Raw genomic sequence first — 26,188 nt, 5'->3', positions numbered from 1 at the left:
CCTCTGGTCTATGCCCTCCCTATCCATGTAAAATCTCAGCCTTCTGAGACTTCCATAAATGCTCCCATGACCTCATGAAATCTTCATCACAGCTATCCCTACCTCTGTTGCAGAAATGAATACATGAACAGACTCAGTGACGGTATGACTGGGCGAAAGTAGTTATTTAGGAGGAGAAAGGCAATGAGGAAGGGATATGGGAGCCGCATTTGCTGATGACTTACTGTATGCCAGGCCCTGTGTGGTCTTTGCATGAGTATCTCATTTCACCTCATCTCCATGCACTAGGAGTTATTGTTATTATAGACGGGGAAACTGAGGCTCAGCAAAGGGATGGGACTCATCCAAGGTCATGCAGCTGGTAGCTGGTGAAGCCCAAATGCATGTGAGAATCTGTCTGTCATCAAAGCCTGCCTAGCAAACCTCTTCCTTCTACCTGGCAGACATCTCTTCTTCCTGAAGGCCTGAGAATTTGCCACTTCTTGAAGCCCTGACACCCCCAGATGCCAAAGTGATTTATAGCCTCCTCTATTCAACCAACACACCTCTAGGCCCTTCTCAAACACTTCCAGAAGGCTTCCCAGGAAGGGTAGAGTCTGAGATGAGTAGGTCTGGGAAGGAAGGAACATTGATGATCCATGCAAAATTAACGGTATGAGTTAAGGGGTGGATCTACGCCACATAGAACAGGTTTCTTAGAGATCGGAGAGCTTGTGGGTCTTGTGGGAAAGTTGAGGAGGAAGAGGCTAGAGGAGAGGTGGGCCAGGCCTAGAGGTCGGGCATGGAGTTCAGGGCAGGGAATCCAGGCAGGATCTAAGCTGGGCAGTGATGTAGGACAGAGCATCCCATGATGCACCGGGCCGCCTCTGAAATAGGCCAGCGTAGACGTGCACCTTGAGCATGGGTACGTGTGTGAACAGAGACCACAGGGGCCCTCCCGTGCCCACTTGCAAGCCCTATTTTTGTCACTCTCTAGGCACATGTCTGAGAGACCGAAGCATACTTGTTCTCAGGCACGTAGAGTGAGTGCTCCACGGATGGGCACATCTGTGGTCTGAGGAGGACAAAGGCAATGATTCCGAGTCAAAATGCGACCCATCCTGAGGAGAATCCCAGCCCTGGTGCTGGCGACACACTGTGCAAGGCATAGCGCAAAAGGAAAATGCAGGGCCCCCTGTACAAAAATCATTCGGAATTTCAGGATGGCAAGCCCAGAGCATTAAACTAAGCATCGGGTTTTTCTAAGCAGGACATTGTGAACTACTGCGTGGCTTGGGTGCCCAGGAAGCCACCCTACCTAGAACAGCCCTAGGCTGGAGGGCTCTGGGCCTGAGAAAAAAAACACTGTCTGCCTTTCCCAATTTGGTGTTTTATTCCAAGGAATAAAATTAGTGCAGGCTCCCACTCTTCACGAGTCGACAATCTAAGAAACACTACTACTACTAAGTTAAGCCTCAGGTAAGATCATACCTTGAAGCTTTTAGAAGCAGTGAGAACTAACTAGGGAAAAAAAACAAATCCATCAACATCCCCACCCCACCTGCATTTTACGTTGTAGATCTCCTGAAGGATCTAGGAAATTTGAAAATAAGCTGTAATCGCAACACCCAGAGAAAACCGCTATCATTCGGTCTATTTCCTTTGAGACTGTTTTTCCCTGCATCTGGTGTTCGTCTCCGGAGCACCTTTTCCCTCCGTGGGTGAGGCCAGGCAGAGACATACAACATATCCAGGAAACTCATCAGGAATGTTAATAATCACGATGCATGTACATCGGGCTACGTCTAGGAAAAGACTAGAGCAGCTCTGTCCAACCGAACTTTCTGGGATGATGGAAATGTCCCAGGTCTGTGCTGCTCGATGCTGTAGCTCATTGCCACGCGTGCCTAAAAATGTGCCCACCCAGTCCACAACTAGAAAAACTGAGGGACCAAATTTTTAATCTTATTTCATTTTCATTATTTTAATTTAAATAGTCTCCTGGACATGACAGCTACCTTGTTGGGCCATGCAGATCAAGGAGAGTGTCGGCCCGAATGCTCATCCAGCTTTATCTCTTGGAATGAGATTATGGCCTTTTTCTGTTTCCAACTCAAAAGGTTTAAAAAATCTTATACACAGCAAGCATGGATTGCCTTTGTCATCAGGTGAAAAGTTACTAAAGATTTTAAGTTTCTAATACATTCAGTGTATAGTTGGTGGGGGGAACACTTTAGATTTTTAAAAAGCAAATCACTGGGGAAGACTGATCCTGGCAGAATGAAATCTATTTGTGCTTTTCCTATCAATGTTCAGAAAAAGAATGTGGGGTTCAGAATCAGAAGCTGTGGGTTTGTCTCCCAGATCAGCCAGTAGGCTGTGTGGTCACTTAAACCTCCCTGAGCCTCAACTTCCTCATCTGTGAGATGGGGATAGTGACACTACTGACCTCCCCGGGCTGCTGTGGGGACTGAACCAGACAGCAAAGGGGAGGGCACAGGGGACCCGAGCAGAGCAGTGAGGGGAGAGCTTTAGTGCAGATGATTTCTGCAGGGGTGGAACCGAGCCTCTCTGTGAGGGGCATTACTCAGAGTTCTCGCTCGCTCGGCTCTGCCATTTCCTAGAAACCAGGAAATGAGGGGGGCATCTCCCACCGTGTGTTCGGCAGATGGTGTCAGGTGCTGAGCAGAAATAAAGGGGCTCTGTGACCAAACAAGACTGGGGAAGAGTGTATCTAACCATGTTCGACAGAGTATTTTGCTGAAGGATTTTCAGAAGCTTTTAAATGCTGAGGAACATGGGCTCCTCCTCGGGCTGGTGTGCCAAGAAACCCTCTTTGGGAAAAGCTGCTCCAGGGAGCCGTGTTCAGTCCACCCAGGCTACAGGCCCCATGGGGGCAAGGAGTTATTTTTTCAAGGACAGAGGAAATTGTTCAAGACTTGAAAGAGATAATAGCTGGATGCTCAGTGCAAAATGGAAAAGCACAAAATTGGAATTCCTAAATGCATTATTGTCTAGGAAACAGAATTATAACAGCTCAGCTCTGCAATGGTTAGGATATCAGCAGCAAACACTGACATATAGCTCTTATTAGTGCCAGGTGCGATGCGCTTTCCACACTTCTGCTCCCTGAATCCTCATGACCCTATGAGACAAATGCTAGTATTAAGTCAGTTTTATAGATGAAAAAACTGAAGGCCAGAGAGGTTAACCTGCCTGAGATCCCCCAGCTGGGGTTCTACCCCATGCAGCCCGCATCTGGAGCCTGTGTGCCTCACCACAGCACCGTGGCTAGGAGCTCATTGAGGTCTCCCTGGAGAAGCATTCCTTTGTTTCCACTGGTCCCCTTCCCAGGAAGAGCCGGTAGCACTTCCGCAAGCCTGGCCAATCAGAACCCCTTTCTTGCTGGGTGAGTCAACACTGGGCTTCAAGTTTCCTCATCTGAGAAATGGACCAATTGTCATTTCAGGGCCAAAGAAGGGAGATGTGTAGAACACAGTGTATGGTCCGTTCAGAAGACACGTGATGTACAGTGGCTCTTCTTCACCAGGGCGTAGATGGGAAACTGAGGCCTAGAGAGGGCATGGAACAACATGGCCAGAACTGAGCTTGGAAAGTGCTCCGAGAAAGCCAGGCCAAAATCCCTTGGCTAGCCCAGGTCCATACATGGCCCAGGCAAAGGGCTTCTTTCTCATCCGGCCGGGGCCTGTGTTATCCTTCTCGTAATGGCACTGTGAGCACTTCGGCGGGGGCCTCTCCCTCTGGTTCCTCTCCCCGACCCTCTAGCTCTCCTAGGAGTCCCTCCCACCGAGTGCACCAGCATCCTGCCCCAGTCTACTGGCCTGGAGACGTCCCCGGGAATTCTCCTCTCAGGTGCCCCATGTGGGGTAAGGGGCACACAACCACACGTGCCTCTGCCCCTGTTTTAGGGCCCACCACCCTGGCCTGGTGCTCATTCCTCTGCCCTGACTCACCTCTGAAATTCACCCTGCCAGTACTGGGCTCAACACTTTACACACATCACCGCTAAGATCCACAACCCTACAGGGTCAATATTTTCATCCGCATTTGGCAGAGGAAGAACGTGAGAAACGAAGGCCCTTGTCTAAGATCACGTCGTTTAGAAGCAGTATAGTGGGGTTCAAGGCCAGGCTCTGCCCACGCCTTCCACAGGCACAGCCCAGTGCATGAAAGACAGTTCCCGAATGCATGTGGTCTGCTCCACACTTCCTACCCCCGCACCCCTGCATGTCAGGGGCTGTGATGGGAATTGGGTGGGGTGACACCCATATCTGAGCTGGGACTCTCCCTCAGGCAGGGGCGGCGTCTCTGGCTGCATCCCCAGGGGCGACCCCAGGGCTCTGAACTCAAAAGGGTCCCCTATGCTTGGGTTAATGCTCTGCAGCTGCCATCTTGAAATTCTTAATAATTTCGTCTTTGGATTTGTGCTTTGTAAGTGAAGTCGGATGAGACAGAGGAGAATGTGGGGACTTGGGGCCTGGGCTCAGTCCTGCCCACACAGGCAGGGCCAGACGTGAGTGTGGGCATGGGAAAGACAGGGGCACATGACCCATATGCCAAGGTTTGGTCGGGGGGGATGTCTTTGAGGGTCTGCACTCACTGCACACTGTCTCCATGTCCAAGGGAATGTAACATTAAATAGCGAATACAGACATCATGACAAGTCAAGAGATACTACGGGGGAAAGCTAGGAGCTTTTTTCTTGCCTTTTCAACAGGGAACCTATATTTTCATTTTGTACTGAATGCCACAGATTGGGTAGTTGGCCCTGTCTGAGGAGAGGGGGAACATGGGCAGACCCCCAAAATATAGCACAGGTGGCAAGGGAACCCAGACCCGTGTTGCTTTTTTCTCGACATGAGAGGAGTGACAACCCCTCGGGTGGTCTGCTGGGCGTCCTGGGCTTTGTCAGGAAGAGAAGACCCAGTTCAAGGATCTGGGGACATACAAGCCCTTCCAGTGGCTGACCTGAACTGGGCAGGGCTGCCTGGGGCTCCTCAGTGGTACACACAAGCTCAGACTCCCGGGGCGGCCCCATACTTGAGCAGAGACTCGCTTCCCAGCCAAGCGCAAGAGGGGATCTGGACTTCTCTGCCCTCCCCGGCTGGATCAGGGCCCAGGCCAACACTCCGGCCCCTGCCCCAGGGAGGCTTGGCCCAGAAGAGTGGGCCGGAAGTGGCGGGTAGGCTCTTGATGGCTTTCCTCCCAGGCTTTCCTCAGGCCTCCGACCTGGGCTTTAAGATACATCACGGCTGAAGAAAAGCTCACAGTGGCCCCTACTGACTGGGGGAGACAGGACTATGGCTCAGTCGGTGACAACCTGAACTTGCGATCAAGCTTTTGCTCAAGTTTGGGGCTCAGCCTGTGCCCATTCAGACGGCTCAAATGAGGGCCTTGGCTGTCTTGTTCACAACCGAGCCCCCTATGCTGAGTTAGATCTAAGTCAGAGGAGGGGCTCAGGAAATACAGGGGGAGGAATGAATGAGTAAACACAGTCAGCTCAGGGAGCCCAGCTCTGGACCTGGAGAGCATCTGCACTTGCCAGTTAGCCAGGCCTGGCATCTTTGCTCTGCCACTCCCTCCCCTATGGCTAGTTGCCCTCTCTTTTGCTCAGTTTCTTCATCCGCACAATGAGGAGAATGACAGTACAGAGAACTTACTGAGACAGTATTACAAGTGCTCAGCTCCGCCCTGCAGCCCATGTGAAATGCTCAGCGTGTGAGAATGGATACGATTCTATTAAGGCTCAGAGTTTTCACCCTGGCTCTCAGATTTCAGGCTTCAGCATTTTGGGAGTGTTTTTCTATAGTTTCCAATTTTTTCCAGCGGGCTCATATTAGAGCTGACCCTTAACACGGCTTTGACCTTCAAGGATCCACTTATAGGTGGATTATTTTTCGCCATAAATACAGCACAGTACTGTTAAAGTATTTTCTCTTCCTTCTGATGTTCTTGGTAACGTTTCCTTTTCTCCAGCTTACTTTATGGTACTGAATACATGTGACATACAAGTTAATTGACAGTTTATGCTATCGTAAGGTTTCCAGTGAAAAGTAACTTAACTAAGTTTTGGGGAGAGCCGAAATTTACAGGCAGATTTTTATATGCTGCACCGGAGTCAGCACCCCCACCCTCACATCGTTCCAGGGTCAAAACCAGCTGTATCACAGGGGTCGGGGTGTGCTGTGTGAGAGACCCACTGATGTTGTGTATTAACAGCATTGTTTTAAACACACAATAAATAAAAGGAGGCAAGTCAGAGTCAGCTTCTGCTACGGATCCCCTGGGGTCCCAGGCTTCTGAGGCCCAGAGAGCATTTGGGAGACCCCGACCCTCCTGGACATGCACCCCACCGCACGCCCCCAACCCCCCCCCCCCCCCAAGCATTTAGCACAGGGGTCAGACCAGCACCAGCGAGGGCTTCTGGGTAGGACCTGTGAGTGTGGTGGGGCGGGGCCTCAGTCGTAGCTCAGGGGCCTCTGTCCCCCCTCAGCAAAGCCCCGCCTCCTCCCTAGGCCCCGCCCTCTCCCCACCCCCTCCACGCGCCAAGGAGCACGCATGAGCGGCCACACCCACTACAACAGACGCCCTGACTTTTCAGGAACCCCTGCCCGTGGGGACCAAAGGACACCTGGTGATGTGGTCTGAGGGAGGCCGCAAGGGGAAGCTGCTTTACCCCTACCCAGGCTGGTCCTGCTTCTCTGGCCAGGAAGTCCCTCCTCTTCCTGGGAGTCCCCAGACACCTGCCAGTGGCCCCTGTCCACTGGGCTGGAGCTTGAGGGACAAGGCTTCACGGGAATCCCTGACTGATGGCACAGTGTACAGGCCTCAACCGAGAACTACGTTTCCCGGCTAGGAGAGGCCTCAGAGATGCCTCCAGGGGACCCGTCATCTGATAGGTGGGGAAACTGAGGCTGAGACAGGGAGGGGCTGCCCAGGGTCCCCAGGAACGTGGCAGGGGAGGAGATGGCCTAGCCAGGTGGCAGGAAGGCAGGCAGGCTCTGGGTGTTTCAGATTCCCCACACATCTTTCTGTGGCCATATAGTGGCTTTCTAGCTCCAGCGGTCTGACCTGGGAGCTCTGGAAGGCTTCAGGGAGCTCCAGATGAAGTCCACACAGCTCCCTGGGTAGAGGAGGAAGAGGATGCAAATAGGAAGGGGCCCTGGGGCCCTGGGTTAACCCCCTGAACTCATTTCTGGCCTCTTCTTCCTGTGGGGTCAGTTAAAAAATAGCCTCCCATCTGCTAGGGCTGGGGGGTGGGGGTCAGGCTCCATCTGGGGCTGTCAGGTTCCCCATGCCCAGCCTAGTACTCAGACCTCCTCACTCCAGTATCGCCCCCTGCCCCTGGGACCAGGCTTGGCAAGGCGGTGCACCTGACCAGTTCTTTCTCCCTTTGACTCAGCACTGAGTATCACCACCACTCTGCTGAAGCAGCCGTAAGCCCAGGAGGCTGTCCTCTGAGTATCTGCCCGCCCATTTTATAGATGGAGAGGGTGAGGTGAGGCATGGTGTCATCAGGACATAGGTCAGGATCTGGCCACCAGGTTTTAGATCAAAGCCCTGTCCTTGCTTCCCAGGGATGCTGGACTGTGACCCCTTGGGGAGCAGCCAGGAGGAATACTGGGGCAGGGTCTTTGCTGCCCCAGATTAGAAAGCCCAGAGTTCCGTGGAGCAGAATCAGTGGTCTACCTGGGTGTGGCCCCAGGAGGGTGGGGCAGTCATCCTCCCCTGGAGTCAGGCTGACCTGAGGCGGATCCCAGGTGCCCTGTGTCTCCGCTCTGAGACCTCAGCCAGGCCACTTAGTTCTCAGACCCTCAGGATCCTCATCTGTAAGATGGGAGACAGCTATGCCGGCCCCTGGAGAGTGCTTGTGAGGACATATGGAGATGCACAGGGCCTGGGACGTGGGGAGCTCAGGTAGAGTATTATTAACAAGTATGAGGTCTACACATGCCCGAGGTCACAAGCACCCTCAGATTGCAGTCATCTGTGAGGGTTGGATCTTCTGGCTGGATCTAAGTATCTGGGATGGAAACCATAAGCCTTAAACCATAATGTGGACAAATGGCTGAATAAATGGGTATTTTCAGCCCAGTGGAACTGGCTGGCGCAGAGCTGGTCCTAAGGGAGGAATCTGGAATGGGGCTAAGACGTGTATACCAGGGTGTTCCCGGCAGTGCCTTCATAACAAACACACAAACACCCGAAAGGGACAGCCACAAGGGAACACTACGGTGGTCCAGCAGGGGAAGCAGGGTGTCTTCACACATCTCCCCCCCACCCCCCGCCGCCCTGCCACCCCACCCCCATGCCCTACAGCACAGACGCTTGCCCTGCCAAGGGGGAGAGGATTTGATGAGCAGGGCAGGAAACATACACAATATGTTGGTACGTTTCAAAAGCAGGTTGAAAACAGTATGTAATATATGTTCCCAGTGTTAGAAAAGAAAAGAAGGAGGTCGGGGGAGGAGAGAAGAAATTAAATCTATACGTACAGTAGGAGCACCAGAGGGCTAAAAACCAAAATGTTAACAATTGTTCTGGGTGGCAGGATTATGGGTGGTTTTAATTTTCTTCTTCGTAATTTTATTATTTTCCAATTTTTCTTTAATGAATGTGTATTATTCTTATAATCAAAAAAAAATGTGTTTTGAGAGATGGGGTGGGAGGATGAGAGACTCTTCTTGTCCTTTAATAGACTCTAAAACTAAAGCCCAGTGTGAAATAGTTGAATGTTCATTCATTCCCTCTTCCATCCATTCATTCCCTCATTCAGTCATTCACTCATTCATTCATCCACCCATTCATTCATTCATCCATCCATTTTCAAATGTTTCTAGACACCTCCCTGGAGCCAGGCTCTAAGCTTCAAGCCAAAGAGCTGAAAGAGACCCCTCTCTGATCTCAGGGAGGTCAGTGTCAGGGGCAGGGGCCACAAGAGTAGCGAAGAGAGGGGCTGAGGCATCTTGGGAGCATGGTCTCCTAATGAAGGGAAATTAGAATGGGACTTCAGTGCACACGGAGGAGTTCTGGAGTCCCAGAATGGGGGAGGGTACCGCTTGCAAAGTCATCATGGGCTGTTAGAGAAGATCTACTGTGTGTGAGAAAGTGTGTCAGGACATGAACCTAGAATGTTCTCCAGGTCAGGTTCTTCAAAGACTTTGAGTAGCTTGGCTGAGCTACTCAAATGGCTGCTAGAATCTGAGCAAGTTGGGAAACGTTCTGGGCCTCAGTATCCTCTCCTGGAAAATGAGCTAATATCCTCATCGGGTTACTGTAAGAATCAAACAAGGCAACAACTGTAACACACTCAGAACAGCACCAGGTGTGGAGCCAGGGCCGGAACACGGTTTGCCTCGATTATTTGCTATTAAATACCCTTTATCCAGAAGGCACTCTGAAAACCAAACAGATTCCTAAACTAGAAATTAACATTCATTCGTTAATTTATGTACTTCATTCATTGGACAGACGTTTACTGAGACCCTTGTAGGTACCCAAGCATGTTTTTAGGCACTGGGGATAGAGTTGCCAGACCAAATACAGGACACCCAGATTATCTGAGCTTCAGATGTATAAAGAATCGCAAAATTTGTGATAACTTTATACGAGAAAAGTGCCTGTCATTGGTCCAAAATCCAACTTAATTGGATTCTCTGTATTTTTATTTGCTCAATCTGGCAACTCTAACTAGGAAGACACCACCAGGTGAAAAGACAAAACTCTTCCCCCCTGGAGTTGACATTCTACGGGGGAGAAGAGATAGTTCATGAGTAGAGACATAATCTCTCAGGCAAGGATAAAGGGGCTGAAGAAGTATAAATCAAGGAACAGGGCTGTATTGATTTCCTTAGGGCTGTTATAACAAATTACCACAAATTTTCATGGCTTCAAACAACATGCATGTACCATCTTACAGCTCGGGGGGGGGGGGTCAAAAGTCCTATGTGAGTCTTACTGGGCTAAGATCAAGGTATAAGCAAGGCTGTGTTTCTTTCTGGAGGCTCTGGGAGAATCCATTTCCTCCCCTTGTTGGGCTTTTAAAGGCCACCCACTTCCCTTCCATGGTGACTCTTTCAGTTTTCCATGTCACATCACCCACTGATTGTCCTCTCCTGCCTCCCTCTTCCACTTCTACAAGGACCCTTGTGAAAAATTAGAGCCACCTAGATAGTCCAGAATAAGCTTCCCATCTTGAAGTCCTTAACCTTCATCACACCTGCAAACTCCCTTTTGCTGTGTAAGGCCACATGTTATTGGTTAGAGGGGCTAGGATGTGGACACCTTTGGGCTCCATTATTCTGCCATTATTGAAGCACAGGGCCTCAGAGAAGGTCTTTTACAGAGGGTGACAAGGATCTGATTAAGGTGGTGAGTGGAGCCATGCAGACAGAATGTGAGGGGCTCTCCAGGGAAAGAGAAGCCTATAGCAAATGCCCGGCAGTAGGGGTAGGATTGGTATTTAAGGACCAGCAAGGAAAGCTAGTGTGGCTGCATACAGGGAGGGGGCAGGTAGAAGGAGATGAGGACAGAGAGATGGGGGTGCTGGCCGTGCAGAATCCCAAAGAGCTAATCCCTCCCCTGTTCCAGGCCCTCAATTCTCCAAACCCTGTCCCTAGCCCCATCCTGCTCTGCTAAACTGACAGTGGCTCCAAGAGGACTTGCATCAACGACCAAACTCCTCCCACAAGGATTGCAAGATTAGAAGGAAAGGTTCCCTGCAACAGGAGGTATTCAATTAAATGTTTCAAAGAACTCCCTGTGGGCTAGCAGGAAACGGTCAGTTACCTACCAGAAAGTTTGGTAACATGCGAGAGACTAGGTCTTAACTAAGGGTCAAAGGGGCCCAGTGCCCCCTCCCTGGACCCCACATTCAGGGTCCATCCAAGCTCCCAAGGTGAGTGGTGAGTCCTGACCTTGGCCACTAGCCATGCTATGACCTCAGGAAACCACGTCCCCTTCTCCGACCTGTTTCTCTGGCATAAGGGACTTGGACTCAAGGATCTTCAAGGTCCTCCCAGTGTTGACCAGCTGTGATTCCCACCCCCTAAGACTCTCTGATCCTAGGGATCGTATATTCTAGGATAAAAGCCTTGTAACTGTGTGACCGCAGGCAGGTCCTCTACCCTGCTGAGCCTCCGTCTGTGTACCATGTGGGGGTGACACGAGAACCCACCTCCTCGGGTGTGGTGATGGCGACAGTGCCGAGCACACGGGGAGCACTCAATTAATGTGAGTTCCAGGGACGAGGGTTCTACTGTTGTCAGTCTCAGCGCCTCAAGTCTGTGACTCTGTCTCCAGAGCCTGACATTTGCTGGCTGTGGCATTTTAAGTCTCCAGGATGCCCCCCGCCCCCGCCCAACTGCCAGTGTGCCCCCAACGCCCTGGCTTCCCCCACGTGCTGGGTGGCATGCCTACCCCATGACCACATGAAAAGCCATTCCCCCAGGGTGTCCCCACACCTGGGAAAGCCGGCAGCCTGCCCGGCGCTGGCCCCGCCTGGTGGCTAGAACACCGGGCAAGATCAATGACGCCAAGCTGAGTTCCCAGTGCAGCCACCTTGTTCCAATCAGGGCTGGGCGCCTTCCGCTCTGGACCCCCCTCCCAGCCCCGAGCTGCTGTCCCTCCCGGGCCCTGCCCAGCAGCCCACATTTCCAGCCCCGTGACCCCAGAGAAACGATGCCCACTGCCTGACTCCCCTCTGGCTGCAGCCTGCCCAGACCTGGGCATTGAGGAACCAGCTGGCGGATGGGGTGGCTGGAGGAGCCCCAGACCCCAGGGAGGGGGCGGGGTCTGGTCCTGGCATTCAGGCATCAAACTTTACAAGCCCCTTTCACTCCAGCCTCAGTTTCCTCAGCTGCACATTGGGTACTTCAAGTCTCCCCATCTCGTTTTCAGGGCCATTGTGAGAAAAGCAGAAGAGATAGAAGGCAGAAAATGTTTTAGGAACTGTGGACATGCCCGGTCCAAAGCGGGGTGGGAGAAAGCAGGTGGGAGAAGGCAGTTCTTCCTTCTCCCATCTGGGTCCTTCTCAGCCTCCAGGTCTCGGCTCAGATATCATCTCCTCCGAGAGACCCTCACTGAGCACGTGCTCTAAAGTAAGGGATACCACCTCCTGGCCCAGAGCCCCCACCCAGTCATCTTCCGTCCCTTGGCCTTCATCATTTTCTCCAGCATCCCAGGACGCTATCAGATACTGGTGCGTTTGTCTGTTTACTTCCTGGTTTATCCTCTGCCTTCCTCGCCGAATCAAAGCTGCGTGGGGCAACTGCCTATCTTGTCCACAGCAGTACCCCCGGCACCTAAGACAGCCTCCTGCTTGTGGGCTGAAGGTGCTCAATGAGTGTTTGCTGACCGAGCGGATCTAGAACTTCCGTCGCATCTGCTTCCCATTTCTCCTCTTCCTGTCCATCCTAGCTCCCTGCATCGGGTGCAGGGCTCCCCGAGGACAGGCCTGGAAACATTTCCACTTGCACCCCTAGGGATGGGGCCAGGCTTCTGGAAGCTGAAGGAATGTCACATCATCAGGGCCAGCCCTGATTTGAGTGGGCCTCAAAGATGGGGCAGTAAGAAGGCCCAGCCCCCACCCTAGGTCTGAGCACCTTCTAGGATCCCCTTCCAGAAACCCCCTCAGGTACAGTCAGAGACACACAGGTGCTAAACATCACATCCTTGCCAGTGACAAATGCAGGCCAACAGGCAGTAACAAAGAGTGCCCCGTGTCTGAGCCTATGGCCTAGACATGCCAGGCAGGGATTAATGGGCCTGCTGAGGTGTCTATTCGCCTCTGCCCACATCCTGAGCACCTCCCCAAGAGCCATGGGCCTGGTAGGCAAGGAGGGGTAGGTAGGCTGGCATCACTCCAGGAGCAGATCTCCCTTGCTTGACCACCCCCCCATCCAAGCCACCCAGCCCTGCTGGCCTTTGGTCTCTCGGGGTCCCCTGTGGACCCTGGGCCACTGCTCTGTCTTCCATGGTGTCTACGCTCCTCATGCAGCCAGGTCAGGCAGCTCAGGCTGGCAGGCTGCCAAGTTCAGCTCTCACGTTTACCTGTGGGGTGAACTAGAGCAAGTTACAAGCTTCTTGGGCCCCGGTTTTTCTAGTGTTATCATGGGGATGTTGACAGGGGGCTCAACCCATAAGCTGGCCATGAGAATTTTAAGCGAAATAATACCTGTAAAGTGTAGATAGCATTCGTTATTGTAACTGAGGGGCCCAGGCCATGGGATGAAGCTCCTGGGGGTGAGCAAAGCACAATTTCAGCATCAATAGAGCTTGGTTCAAACCCCAGTTCTGCTCCTTCCTGGCTGGGTCCAGCAGGCTTCCTCAGTGACATTTAGTTCCTCGCACATAGAGGAAGCCCAATGACACGGATCTGGAGGACAACTGGTAAGATTTAAGGAGCTCAGTAGAGAGCATGCTCAGTGGGGGCTGAGCACCCAGAAATGCCCCTTAAGGGGATGTTGCCTTGAGAAGGATGGCTTCAGAGGCCACCAGATCATTCGGCTGAGTTTGAGCTGGTAGACAGGACAATCTGGTTGAAACAGTGATCTGGTCGAGAACAAACACTCCCCAGTTTTGATACACGATGAGCAGTTTTGCAACTGTATAAAAATGTAAGCATTTTTGTCCATTTCTTTAGAGCTTTGGGTCAGGGGTATGTCATTTTCTATTTTCCTCCCTTTGCCTTTCTTTCTAAATATTTTTTTGTAAAATATAGTAACAGAAGAGTATATAAAACAGAAATATGTTTAAAGCATAAAAATAAAACAGACACCCAGAATAAATAAAAAAACAGAAGCCACTTAGCTGTGGCTTACAGACCTGGACCCTTATAGCGCCTGACAGGCTGAGGTGAACTGGGGAGCAGGAGAGGGGGACAAGACCAAGGCTAGGCCTTCCAAAGTCTTGTGCAGGGGAGAGCTGGGCCAGCACACAGGGACCTCAGAGTCAAGTCCAGCAGCCAGTGAGCCTCCTACGTGACCCTGAGCATGCCTCTGACCTCTCCTGGACCTCAGTAGCCCCAGAACTGTCCTGGATTAATATGGAATTCTAGAACACTGAAGATGGACAGTCCTCCTGAGGATCAGTGTGGCCCAATGCATTTAGCTCCCTGATGAGTTGTCTGATGCCCAGAGAGGGAAGGGACTTGTCCAGGGTCACCCACCAAGAAATAAGGGGACGGCTCTCCTGGAGCCAGCAGCCAGGTCCACGAGCCTTGGGCCTAGCCCATGTTGTAGGTCATGACCTCTTTAGGACCCCTTCATCCACAGTTTTCTAGGATTCACTGAGGACTGGGACTGCTTTAAGTTGATCAAGACACAGGGTGCAACTGCTTCCCCAACCAGGGAGGGTGGCAGAGGGAAACTAGGGCATGAAAGAGTGCAGAAAGCCACAAAGAAGAACTTCCAGGTGTTTAGAACCCAGCACTGGTGAGGGGTGGGAGACGTCAGGACTCCTGCTACCTCCCAGCCAGACTGAAGACAGTGACCCATACAGAGAGCTAGCACATTTAGGAGCAGAACAAACAACTCTAAAACCGGGACACCCCCCCACCCCAGCCATCTGGATGCAGGCTCCCATCTCTACCATGCAGCCTGGTACTGAATGCTCCACTAGCCACTGGACATGCCCCTGAGCAACCTCACCTCTTTGGCCTCTGTTATTTGGAAAAAAAAAAAAAAAAAAGAGCTTGACCCTGCCCATCGCTGCCCCCACGGAGCATGGTGAAGATGAAATATTGCAGCATGTAGAGTGGTTAAGACACTTGCTTTGGAGGGAGAGGGACCCCACTCTACATCCAGCTTCCTTGCCACGTGGAAGCCTCTCAGAGCCTCAGCTGCCCCATCAGCACAAGCCATACAACTGTTCTGGAGTTCGTCTCAGATGATGTTGGCAAAGTAGGTGCTCAAAAGAACATGACTCCCCAGGCCTGGGGAGATGTTGCTGTCAGCTGACGGGGTGACTTGTTGGCCAGGACGGCTTACCTAATCTAGGGATGCTCGGCGGCAGAATGAAAACACTGACCCTTGGTTCAAAGAGTCTGAAGGATTTTGAGGCAGTGACGGCAGAGCAGGGGAGCGGGCACGGGACCCTCTGCAAGTAGGATGCTGTGTCACTGCCGGACTCACTGGCCGGGGGGCCAGCCCGGCCAGCAGGGCATGGAGGGCATCTGAAGCCCGGCTCAGGTGCAGGGGCGGAGGCCTTTCCACTGTGGCTCCCACCGCCCCTCCCTGGGGCTGTTGCTGGGCTCTCGACCGCCGGGCCCTGCCACTCTCGGTGGCCTCGGGAAGCTGCATAAGAGACCGACTGTTCTCCACCTCGTTATGCCCCGTTTTTATCTCATGCCATGCATACAGCACATAGTTGATTTCTTTCCGCAAAGGGCTGCGCTTTTTTTCTTTTCCAAGGGCGACGCTGGAAAGCCATGTGGCTTTTATTGCTGGCAGGAATGTCTGAGGCGTTCCTTCACCACCACATGAAATGGAGCCGTAATCTTCATCTGCGTAAGGCCAAAGCCCCCGGTCTCCTCAGAGCCATCAGCCTCTGAGATTAATTAAGGCTTCACAAGGACTGACAGTCATTAGGACCTTTGGGGGGGGCGGGGTGGAAAATCCCTAATGGGACTGGCTGGGCTGGGGAGCCACTGGGTGGGCGGTGGGGTAAGGAGGGCCTGCCACAGAGAGAAAGGCATCCTGGACCAGGGTCCCCGGGAGCGGGCAGGAGGGGGTTCCAGACTCTGCCTCTGGCCTAGGCGGTGACTTTGAAGGAGACTCTTCCCCTCCCCGGCCCTCAGTTCTTCCGCTTGACAAATGGGAGATTTTGGATATGGTATCTCAGAGCCCATTATAAAATTCTGAATCCTGCCCACAATTCTCATGCCAGGATTCTAATTCTCTTCCATGACTAGAACTTCAAGCATCTGATTCTGGTCCACGAGAACAGACTGTGGGGCCAGGCTGCCTGGTTGTAATCCTGGCTCCACAGCTGCCCAGCTGTGTGACCTTGGGCAAGTTTACATCTTCACCTATAGGATTTTGGTGGGCGGAATGCTTGACCTCCCCAATAAGGGTCCTGTGAGGCACAAATGAGCACAGAGTGTGGGATTAGGCCCAGCATGCCGGAAGCTTAACTGTTGTCAGTAACGATTAATAGAGCTCAAGATTCTAATCCCATGGTTCCAATTCAGTTCCAAACATTGGTTTCTGACTGGCAGCTATTCTTACCATCTGATTAAGGCTTGGAGATGTTTTGAACCTGAAAATCCTCCTGTCTTTCCCCCACAATAGGAAGTGCGAGAAGTGCCAGCCACTCAGAGGAGCTCTCTCCCTCCCTGCCAGAGCTAAAGCCCCTTCCTGGGCCTGGGAAAATCTGCCTTTTCCAGAACCCTCCTGGGCTCCGAGCTACCCAGGGCCCTCTCACCAGCCTCTGTCCCTCCCTCCCAACAAAGAATCCTCAGATTTGATGACTCTGCCAGCAGAGCACTCTGTAACCCTGCCCCTCACTGACTTAGAGAGAGAGGCTAAGGTACTCTGACCAGCCAGCAGAGCAGAGACAGAGTCTGGATCAAGGAATCCTGTTGAAATAAAGGCCCTCCAGTTCTGAGGCCCAGAGTGGGGAAGCTCTTCACTCTTTGAGCCTCAATTTCTCCATCTGTAAAATGGAGAGAATTAAATACCCTGCAGAAGCCCCGAGAACATTAGCAATAAATGAAATAAAAGTCCCAGCATACGACAGGACTCCAACTAATTAGGGCAATTATTAGTCATAGACCAAAGGGCTCTACCGGAATTATTTTCCTGTTTTATAAATGATGAAAGGGAGGAACAGAGAGGACAGATGGACAACCAGAGTCCACTTCCCTGGCTACTATGGGGCCTGCCTCCTCTCCCCTGGCTAGGCCCACGCTGAGACCACCTCTCTCCATCCTTCCCTCCTGTCTCTCTAACTCCCCAAGCTGAGTGCCCTCTCAGGAGGCTCTCCATGGGAGTTGGGGTAGAGGTCCAGGGCTACACAAAACAGGGACCCAGTGCCACCTGAGGAGGTGGGAGGTGGGGAAAGGGGCCCCAAAGTCACAGTAAAACCTACCTGGAGGTCCACAGGAAGCCAGCTGGGTGCTTTTAGGGACCATGGAAGCTCACTCTCACTGTTCTGATAGGGATGCTGAGGACCTGAGGGAGACACACAGACTCTGGCATCTCCCCAGAGCAATGGGTGCTCAAGGTCCCATCTGGCTGTGAGGCACCGGGTACCATCAGGTGGGTCCTGGCCCAGCCCACCTGCGGGCTGAGGCAGAGTTGGTGGAGGCTGTGGGTGGCTGTCAGCTCACCCTGCTTTTGGTTGCAGCATGTAGTTGCCTGGCCTTGCGAGAGCTTAGTCCCTTAGAGCTCCCTTAGAGCTCTTCCTTAGCGAAACAGGTCAAGCCTCTCCCACTTTCTTGGCCTCACTGTGGCTATCTGTATACTGGGGACCACAGCCGAGTCTATCTCCTCACAGGCAGGTTCTGAGGCCGGAGGTGAGCATGAGGCAGGTAAGCCTCAGCAGATGACCCATGCAGCCCCTTTCTGCTTCCCAACCTGGGCCGGAAGGGTCTGTTAATTTCCACACTGATGCCTATTTCACTGTGTCTATTGCGCACCCCCTCCCTCCACCGGCTCCACCACCATCGTGATCGCGAACGTTTATTAAGCACTTTCACTATCTAGACATCAGTTCTCCCCAATATTTTGTTCAACCAGCACAGCGGTGCACAATCGGGTGGTGCCTCTGATCCCCAAATTTTGCATCAGATCAGCCTTTTAACCCCACTCTGGTTCTCCCGAACCCAGAAAATATTGAGCGACATTTCTCTTTGTTTCAATGGGCATAAGGCCTACCCCACACAATTGCCGGGTGAAATGAAAGTGTGTACTAAAGCCAGAACACAGGTCCTGGGCACCGGAACACTCCAGCAGTCCTCGCTGTAGCTGTTCTTCCCCTTTCCCCCCGCCAGGGGACGGAGGCTCGGGGAGGTGCGGAAGTGCCACAGGCAGTCAGTGGCAGAGCCAGTAGCTGTGTCCTTAACCACAGGGCTCTCTCCAGCTCCCCCTCCCTCCCTTCACAGTCTGGTCCTTTCCCAAAAAAAAAAAAAAGAAAAGAAAAAAGAAAAGGAAAAGGAAAAAAGAGAGAAAAGAAAGAAAGAAAGAAAAAGAAAAAGAGAAAAAAAAGAGCCACCCTGTAATCTGAGAGGCACACTTGTCCTTCTGCACATTCAGGAGGCTTCCAGAGAGGCTCCCTGAAGGAATTCTCTGGGGTAAAGGCCCCCAACCCTGCCAGCAACAACCCCTTGACCATATTAATGTTGCTCTTCATGACCTTTTCTCACTAATTTGTGTGTGCGTGTGTGTGTGTGTGTGTGTGTGTGTGTGATAATACGTATGTATAAACTTACATACTTGAAATCAGGATGCAAGCAAGTCTAGGTTTGATAGCAGTATTTTCTTTCCCCATGGAACGGTGGGAGGTGGGCCTTAGATGTGGGGAAACACAATGTTCCTGCCCTCCTGGAGGGAGTCTTTAATCCTCTGGATTGTGAAACAGAGCCATCAGAACCACCTCCATTCACGGAAGGGGAAACTGAGGCTCCACGGAGGGACAGAAACGTCCCACCTTAAGTTCCAGGCCACTGGGCACAGGAGGGCTTCACCAGACCGAGGGTGTGGAGGCCAGACTGGAAGAAATCATTAACTTCTAGAAGACAGTCCTCTGCTAGTAACTGGACTGGGGCTCCCATGAGACTTGGGATAGAGGGAACATGAACCTCCTTGGGGATGGAGTGGTGGCTAACAGTATCAGCTGAGGCCCAGTTCCTAGTCAAGAGAATATATGCCTGTAGTGGGATAAGAGGTGGGGGTCAGTGGGTTTCCAGGGTGAGGGTCTAAGAGCCTAGGGGAAAGAAGTTGAGCCTTCTTAAGATCCAGGCTCAGGCAGCCCCATGATGGTAGCTGGAAAACCCTCCTGCAACCGGCTCTGCCTAGAGGCAGGTCACAGACAGTCCTGACCTCTCCCAGGCAGCCCCTAGGCGAACCAAGGTGGGGCAGGATAGCCATGGACTAGGCTCCAAATCCTGGCAAGCTTTGAAGCTGAGACTTGGATATTTCACAGATGGCAAGTGTGAGGCCCACAAAGAGGAAGAGACTTGCCAAGGGCCCCCAGTGAGGGGTCTCCGGGCCTTATTGTTTCAGTGTGACAGCAGCGATAGCTCGCATGGATGGAGCACCCCCTGTATGCCAGGGGTTGCTAAGCACCTTACACACATTTCTGTGAGGAGGCCACAATCCTTAGCCCTACTTTCCGAATGAAATCAACAAGAGCCAAAGAGGTTTTAAGCAATGTCCCCTAGCTCACGGTAGGTGGTGGAAAAAGGAAAACAGGCAGTGGAACTGCAGATCTCAGGCCCCTTCCACAACCAGTGAACTTCCTAGAAGGTTTTCCATGTCACCTATGTCCTGTGTCTGGCACACTTGGGGGATCCCCACCCCATCCCAGGCACCAGACTCTTGACGAATCAGACCTGACCTTGTAAACTCTCTGGCCTGTGGGGAGACATGCAGGCACCCTGCTACCACCAAAGCTTTTAGAGTACACCCCTAGGGGGTCACAGGCAGCCAGAGGAGAGCGCCCTGTCGCATGGTCGTTTTGACGCCATGATCTCACTCCCAGGGGCAAAGGATGCTGGTGGGAGGAGAGGCTCCCAGGTCCTGAGAGCTGTGGGCCCCAGTTTGGGTCCTTGCTTACCCAACTCTGCGTTAAGGTACCGCCAGACCTCCTGGCTTCTTCACGCTGCTGTGGACAATGTGAGCTGCTCTTAGCTGGGAGCCATTCAAGAGAAAGTGGGAGATTGGTGCACCAGTCCACCGGAAGAGGGAAAGGACATGTCTAGCCATAGAAAACGGGAAGGAAGAGGGTATCCACGTGTCCCACGTAAGGGAGTGGGAGCTGTCCAACCGCCTCTCGAAATGGTAAAAAGAAAAACAGAAAGAGAGGTGGCCCTAGGTCTTTTGGTCAGGGATGGGGAGGATGTAAGTTAGCCATTGGTAGAAATTGGGAATGGGCTGGCCTGTTCTTCTGTGTGTCCTCCTCTGGCCCCTCAGGATGAGGAAGGAGAGGATTGTGCATTTCTGGCAGGGAGAATGCTCTGTGGGTCCAGTGCCACAGGGCCCGTGGGGTGCCAGAGAAGCATCCGTGTCCATCAGGGCAAGTAGGGCAGCCTTTGGTGACACAAAGCCATAGGTTTATTCTGGCCGCGTAGATGGTGAGGAATTGTCCAGAACGTCTGCCCAGAAAGCGCAGTTCCTAGGAGGCGGCCCGTTGTGCCTAGACACGCGACCGAAGCTGGCATACATCTGTGGGCAGGGCCTGGCCGGGCAACTCCACGGCGGGCAGAGTGCAGGCGCCAACTAGCGGTGGCTCCCGAAACTGCTCCCCGCCCGGAGGGCCCGGGCAACCGCAGGCTGGAGCCCCAAGCGTCCCCCGGTTCCCGCGCCCACACGCCCACACGCAGTGAGTACCCTCCGGAGGGCTGGAGCCACGCCGGATCCTGTGCCAGGTGCCGAGACCCACAGGAACCGCATTTTCAGGATGTCCGTTTGTGAACCCACCGAAGGATGAGGGAGAAATCAGGCGGAGGGGCAAGTAAGGGCACGGGTGCAAACCGAAACCACTAGACCAATCGAATTTACAAACCTCTGATACAGCGGGTCCTGGCCCTACAGCCGCTCCAGGGCCACACGGGTCGCCCCCCCCCCCCCCCCCCCCCGGGCCGTACCTGGCCACAACTTGGTGGGCCTTTTGGCGGGAAGCTCCCAGAGGTCCGACGCACCAACGCCCCGGTACCTCGTTTTTTTCTGGTTCCGCCGCTACTGCCTCCCCGTATGGGAGAGTGCAAGGGCCGTGGCCCCGGCGATCTGCAACTCCGAGACGCGGGCTCTCTAAATAGATCCCGTAGGGTCCTTCGGTGTCCCCGCCTTAGAAATGGCCCGAGGGGCTGACGTGAGGCGACGACAGGGTCAGGGACCAGCTCTCCAGGTGGTCGAGGTTGTGCCGGAGCCTCTCCGCCCTGCAGCGCACACGGGTCTTGAATTCGTTCCGCAACGACGAAATGGCGCGCACTGGGCCGGGGTCAGATCCCGGCTGCGATCTGGCGGCCACTTTCGGATTCTATCCTTCTTCGCTTCCGAGGCTTGGAATTTGTTGCACTGCACCTGTCAAGCGCCGAGAACAACGAATACTCAGCCCAGTCTCCAGACGGCCGAGACTCGGTACGCCTTCGTCGGTTCCCTGCACTCGAGGGAGCACCTCTGGGGCGTTAATCCAGAATGAATGGGGGCTTGATCTTTGCAGTTCCCCTCCCCGCTGCAGCTTGTCCTTAGGGCCGCTCGTTTGGCCTACGAGGCGGGAGAGGCCAGGGTTGCCTGCCGTGAAGCCCCGGGAGTCGATGGGTCGCGCGGGCGGGAGAGAGAGAGGTCTGCGTCCCTGTGGCGCGGCCGTAGCACACCGCCCGGTAAGACGGAGGCGCAGGCCCTCGGGGGGCCGGTGCGCATCCACGCCGAGGAAGAATTGCCTCCTCTGGAAGCCGGGGCCCTTGGCTTGGCAGCCATCCCCTCATTCTCCGCACGCTTGTCTTCCTGCGGTGGACTCGCGACCTCTTGCGCGATGCGAGACCGTGGCTATATGCGCGGGGCAAAAATCAGGGGGCAACACTCGCGTTTTCCAGGCTCCATCGTGTTTTTCAAAGAATCACGGGCCGCCACAACGAAGGACGACGGAGCGAGGCCTGCTCGGTCCTGAAAGTTGCTTTGAGGGGAGCGGAGAGGAACGGGGTTTGTCACCGCCAAGCCAGATTCCAGACCCCCCACCTCCCGCCGCCCAGGACACCCGTCTGTCCCTGGTCGGCAACCGGGCCAACGAGGCCCGGCCCAAAGCCGCGCTGCGCTGGGAGCTGCAGAGGCAGCTGGTGGTCGTGGAATCTCGTGTGCGGTGGAAGCCCTTGGGCTGAAATAATTTGCGGGACTGCGGGGGACGCCGGGCGCGGGGTGAAAAACCTCTTGGGGTCGGCTACCCGATCGATGTCACCGGCCTTGGAGCCCCCACGTCCCGCAGCAGAGAGCACAGGCATCAGAGGCCGAAAGCAGCCGGAGCGGGGAAGGCCCAGCTACCGGCAGTGGGGAAAGGGCGCGAGAAGGGAAGCTGCGGCCCCCGAGTCAGGGAGCCGCCGCCCAAGAGGCAGCCGCCCAGGAGCCTTCTGGAGGGCCCGGGCGTTTTAACCAAATTTTTAGCATTGACCCCGGGGCCCCCGAACTTTCGAGGAGCTCTGGGCTAACGCGCCGGGCCCCCCGACCCGGGCGTCCTCCCCGGGGCGGGGCCTTCCGCCCCTCCCCGTTGGGCGGCCTTCGGCGGTCCCCGTTCCTCCCCCACGAGCGCGGCCGAGGTGCCGGCGATGGGGCTCCGATTGGCTGCGCGACGCGTCGCTCGGGCCGGCCCCGCCCCCGCGGGCCCCCGGTTACTAACCCCGCGCGGGCCGGCCCGGCGCCGCCACTCGATTCTCGAGGATTTGTTCTGGGCTGCGGCCGCGCAGTCGGTGGGGCGGCCACAAGAGCGGGCTGCGGGGGCGGGAGGCGGCGGCGGCGGCGGCACAGCCCGCGCGGGCCCCGCGGCGGCCGAGCCAGACGTCCCGCAGCGAGGGGCGGCCGCAAGCCGGGCCGCGAGCCCAGGATGCGGGACTAGCGGGCAGGGCTGCGCGCGGCCGTCGGGGCTGCGAGGCCTCTCGCTGCGGGCGGGCCCCCGGCGGGGCGTCCCCGGGCGCCGCCCCCTGCGCCCTGAGGCCGCGGCCCGGCTGCTTCTGCTTTCCCGCTTCTCGCGGCAGCGGCGGCCGAGGAGGCGCCCGCGCCGGCCGCCCCCGGGGGAGCCGCGCCGCCGCCGCCCGCCCGGCGCCCTGACGGCCGCTGTTATGCGTATTCCTGTAGACCCGAGCACCAGCCGCCGCTTCACACCTCCCTCCACGGCCTTCCCCTGCGGCGGCGGCGGCGGCGGCGGCGGCGGCGGCGGCGGCAAGATGGGCGAGAACAGCGGCGCGCTGAGCGCGCAGGCGGCCGTGGGGCCGGGCGGGCGCGCCCGGCCGGAGGTGCGCTCGATGGTGGACGTGCTGGCGGACCACGCGGGCGAGCTCGTGCGCACCGACAGCCCCAACTTCCTCTGCTCCGTGCTGCCCTCGCACTGGCGCTGCAACAAGACGCTGCCCGTCGCGTTCAAGGTGAGTGCGGGGCCGGGGGCGGGCGGACGCCGGCCCTGGCGATCCGGGCGTCTCAGCGGCAGGACCCACGGGCCCCGGGGCCCCGGCCGGGGAAGGCAGGGGAAAGTGCCCGCTGCCTCGCCGCGAGAACCCAGCGGCCGGGCCCAGAGCGCTTTCGGTCTTCCTGCGCACTCCGCCAGGGGACTTCGGTGTTCCTCCTCAGATGCACCCGGCATGGATGGCTTTTCGGGGCGGGGGGCGGGGGTTGCCCCCTCCACCTTCGGGGAGCCCGGCTGAAAGACGCTGATGAGGAAACGGGCGGATGGGGTTTCGCTCCTCCCCAGTCGGGATCCCTCCGACACAGCCTTGCGGGCAAAGGGGAAGAAGAGCCCCGGGACCAGGGCGAGGCCCCGGAGGTGGGGTGCGGAGGGTGGATAGGGCCTAACCTCCCCTGCCAGCACCCCTCCTCCTGCACCGCTTCAGATACACTTCCTGCTCACACCCTCCACCTCTGGCTTCTGAAATTTTACACCGGGCGACTCTAGGACTGAGAAGGGGGGCACCGAACCCTAAACGTTTGCGGCAGGAATCCCGAACGCCCGGGCAAAAATGGGGGGGCGCTCCCACCCCTGGAACCCCCCAGTCATTCAGAGGATCTTTTTCTTTTTGCTAGGGAGTAGGCGACTGTTTCATTTTCATTTTTTTTAAGGGGGCAGCGAGATGAAACGAAAACGCCTTGGTTTTCCCCTAAACCTCTCACAGCTGCCGTGAGAAAGGGCAGGGCAGGAAGGGCCAGCGGCTGGGGGTGGCGGGTGCGCGAGGTGGCTGGAAACAGCGGCTCCTGGCAGCTGAGGCCGTCCTTGCTCCCATTAAGACGACTCCAAATTGGGGGGTGGGGGGAGGATGAGTGGCTCTTGGAGGTCTCCCGGGTGACATCTTAAAATGCCAGTGGGGAAACTCTCCCGGGGAGGAGGGGGAGGGGAGGCCCGTGTGACTTTAATCCTCAGATCGGAGGTTTTACTGTCACTTGGAGCTTAAAAGGAATCTTTGAAATTAAAAGAAGACAGGATGTTGACAGGAAATCTGGCCTTTTTAATCAGACCCCAAACATTTTCTCCTTGAAATTTTTACCATCTGGATCCCTAGTCCTTGCACACGGTGGCCACGTTTAAATGGCTGTGACTACATTTGCAGCGTGATTCCTTTTCAAAAGGCATCTGCCTCTGCCCGCTGCTAGGGGTGAGGGGTGGGGGAGATCATATTAGGGGGGCATCTCCTCCCCCACCATGCAGTTCCCAGCAGGTGCATTCTCCTATTGAAAGCCCCTCTTTCACTTTAAAGGGGTTTTCTGTACAACCCCTCTCAAAACACCGGTTTGTTTTACATTTTGCATTTTCCCTGCATAACGAATTCAGTCTTTGCAGAGGTCGGCAGACTGGGCCGGGGCCACATTTCAGGGCCGAATTTTATACCCCAAATGGCTCTAGTTTTAATTCAGTATGGGGAGCCCGTCCTGTTATTATTGTTGTTGATGTTATTTTTACTTAGGGACGTCGTTGCTAGGAGCATGTTGATTCCTCTTTTGCTCAGGCCCAAGGAAAGAGGGGAACTGCACCCCACGCCACAGTGATCGAGCTCATTCACAGCTCTCATGCAGATTTCATTGCAAGGATAATTTCTTAGGACATGACTTAACCAGTTGAGCTAGGATTTGGGTGTGGAAGGTGGAGATTTCGGCTTCTTGTTTTTGTTTTTTTGTGGGGGAAGGTGTCCGTTGGGATTTAGCCTTTTCTCCGCTCTGCTTTTGAGAAATCCTGCAGTGCGCCTAGGACCTAGGGGAGCTGCCTGGCCCCTCCCCGCCTCTCCCTGGCCTCCCCTACCCTTCTAAGCTGTCCCCCTACCCCTGTGCCTTCAGGTGGTGGCGCTGGGGGACGTGCCCGATGGAACAGTGGTGACCGTGATGGCTGGCAATGATGAGAATTACTCTGCGGAGTTGCGTAATGCCTCGGCGGTCATGAAGAACCAGGTGGCCAGGTTCAACGACCTTCGCTTCGTGGGCCGCAGTGGGCGAGGTGAGCTGCAGGGAGTCTGCGCACCCTGACACCAGCAATGGCAGAGGTCTAGGAAGGAAGCTGAGAGCAAGCCCTTGGGGTCCCAAATGGGAGCCCCAGAAACAAGTGCCCAGGCCCGGCTTGGTCTCAGACAGCGGTTTGGAGCCCCATGGGAGTGTCACAAAACCCTTTGAGGACGCGGGTCCTTGGCCAGAAAAAGACACAATTGGCTTCCAGCTTCTGGGGTTTACTAACTCTTGTAGCTGTCCGTGTCACCCCTCTTTCCCGATGGTTGAATGTTCTGGCCTCATAAAAGACACTAGGAAGAGATCACGGATTAAGGAGGACCTCGTAGGTCTTCTGTGGCAAGAGGGCTTAGCAGCGGGTTTAGACGAATGGCCGGTCTGCAGGGGCCCAAGCACCCTAGCCACTCTCCCCACGGGACTGGGATCTCCCCAAGCTTCAAGTTTTGAGCCAGCCAAGGCTGCCTCTCCCCAGCTGTGGTCTCCCCAAGTCACAGTTTCCCCAGCCCTGTGAGCCTTAAGGTGGTTTAGGAGGGACACGAATGCAATGGGGGGGGGGGGGGGGGGGGGGGGGAAGCCTGCAGGCTGCCACCCACCCCCCACCCCGCTCAGAAGCCCCGAGTGCCCCCCTGCCTGTGTGATTGGCCTCTGGCAATAGGAAGGAAGGCAGGACCAGCCCGCCTGCTGTGGCTCCTGCCCCAGGGCTCTCCGGTGGGAGGCTGCTGGGACCCGAAACCCATCATCACTTCTGGGTGGAGAAGCCCTAGAAACCCTGCCCCAGCGAAATGGAGGCTCGAGGACTCGCTGGCCCTTTAAGACCAGCCTGCTGAAAAGCCGGGAGTGCC

At 55.1% G+C, this 26,188-nt stretch overlaps 1 protein-coding gene across 1 annotated transcript in view; it reads left to right on the top strand.

Moving 5' to 3' along the window:
* Positions 1-26,188, top strand: part of RUNX3 (RUNX family transcription factor 3) — a 43,572-nt gene that overhangs the window by 8,098 nt on the left and 9,286 nt on the right. The window contains exons 2-3 of the mRNA XM_059376350.1: positions 23,004-23,290; positions 25,185-25,341. Coding sequence (XP_059232333.1) covers positions 23,004-23,290; positions 25,185-25,341 — 444 coding nt within the window. The remainder of the gene's footprint in view (positions 1-23,003; positions 23,291-25,184; positions 25,342-26,188) is intronic.

This window comes from Mustela nigripes, chromosome 14, assembly GCF_022355385.1.
Source record: "Mustela nigripes isolate SB6536 chromosome 14, MUSNIG.SB6536, whole genome shotgun sequence".
Lineage (NCBI taxonomy): Eukaryota > Metazoa > Chordata > Mammalia > Carnivora > Mustelidae > Mustela > Mustela nigripes.
This window is presented reverse-complemented; position numbering and strand designations above follow the sequence as displayed.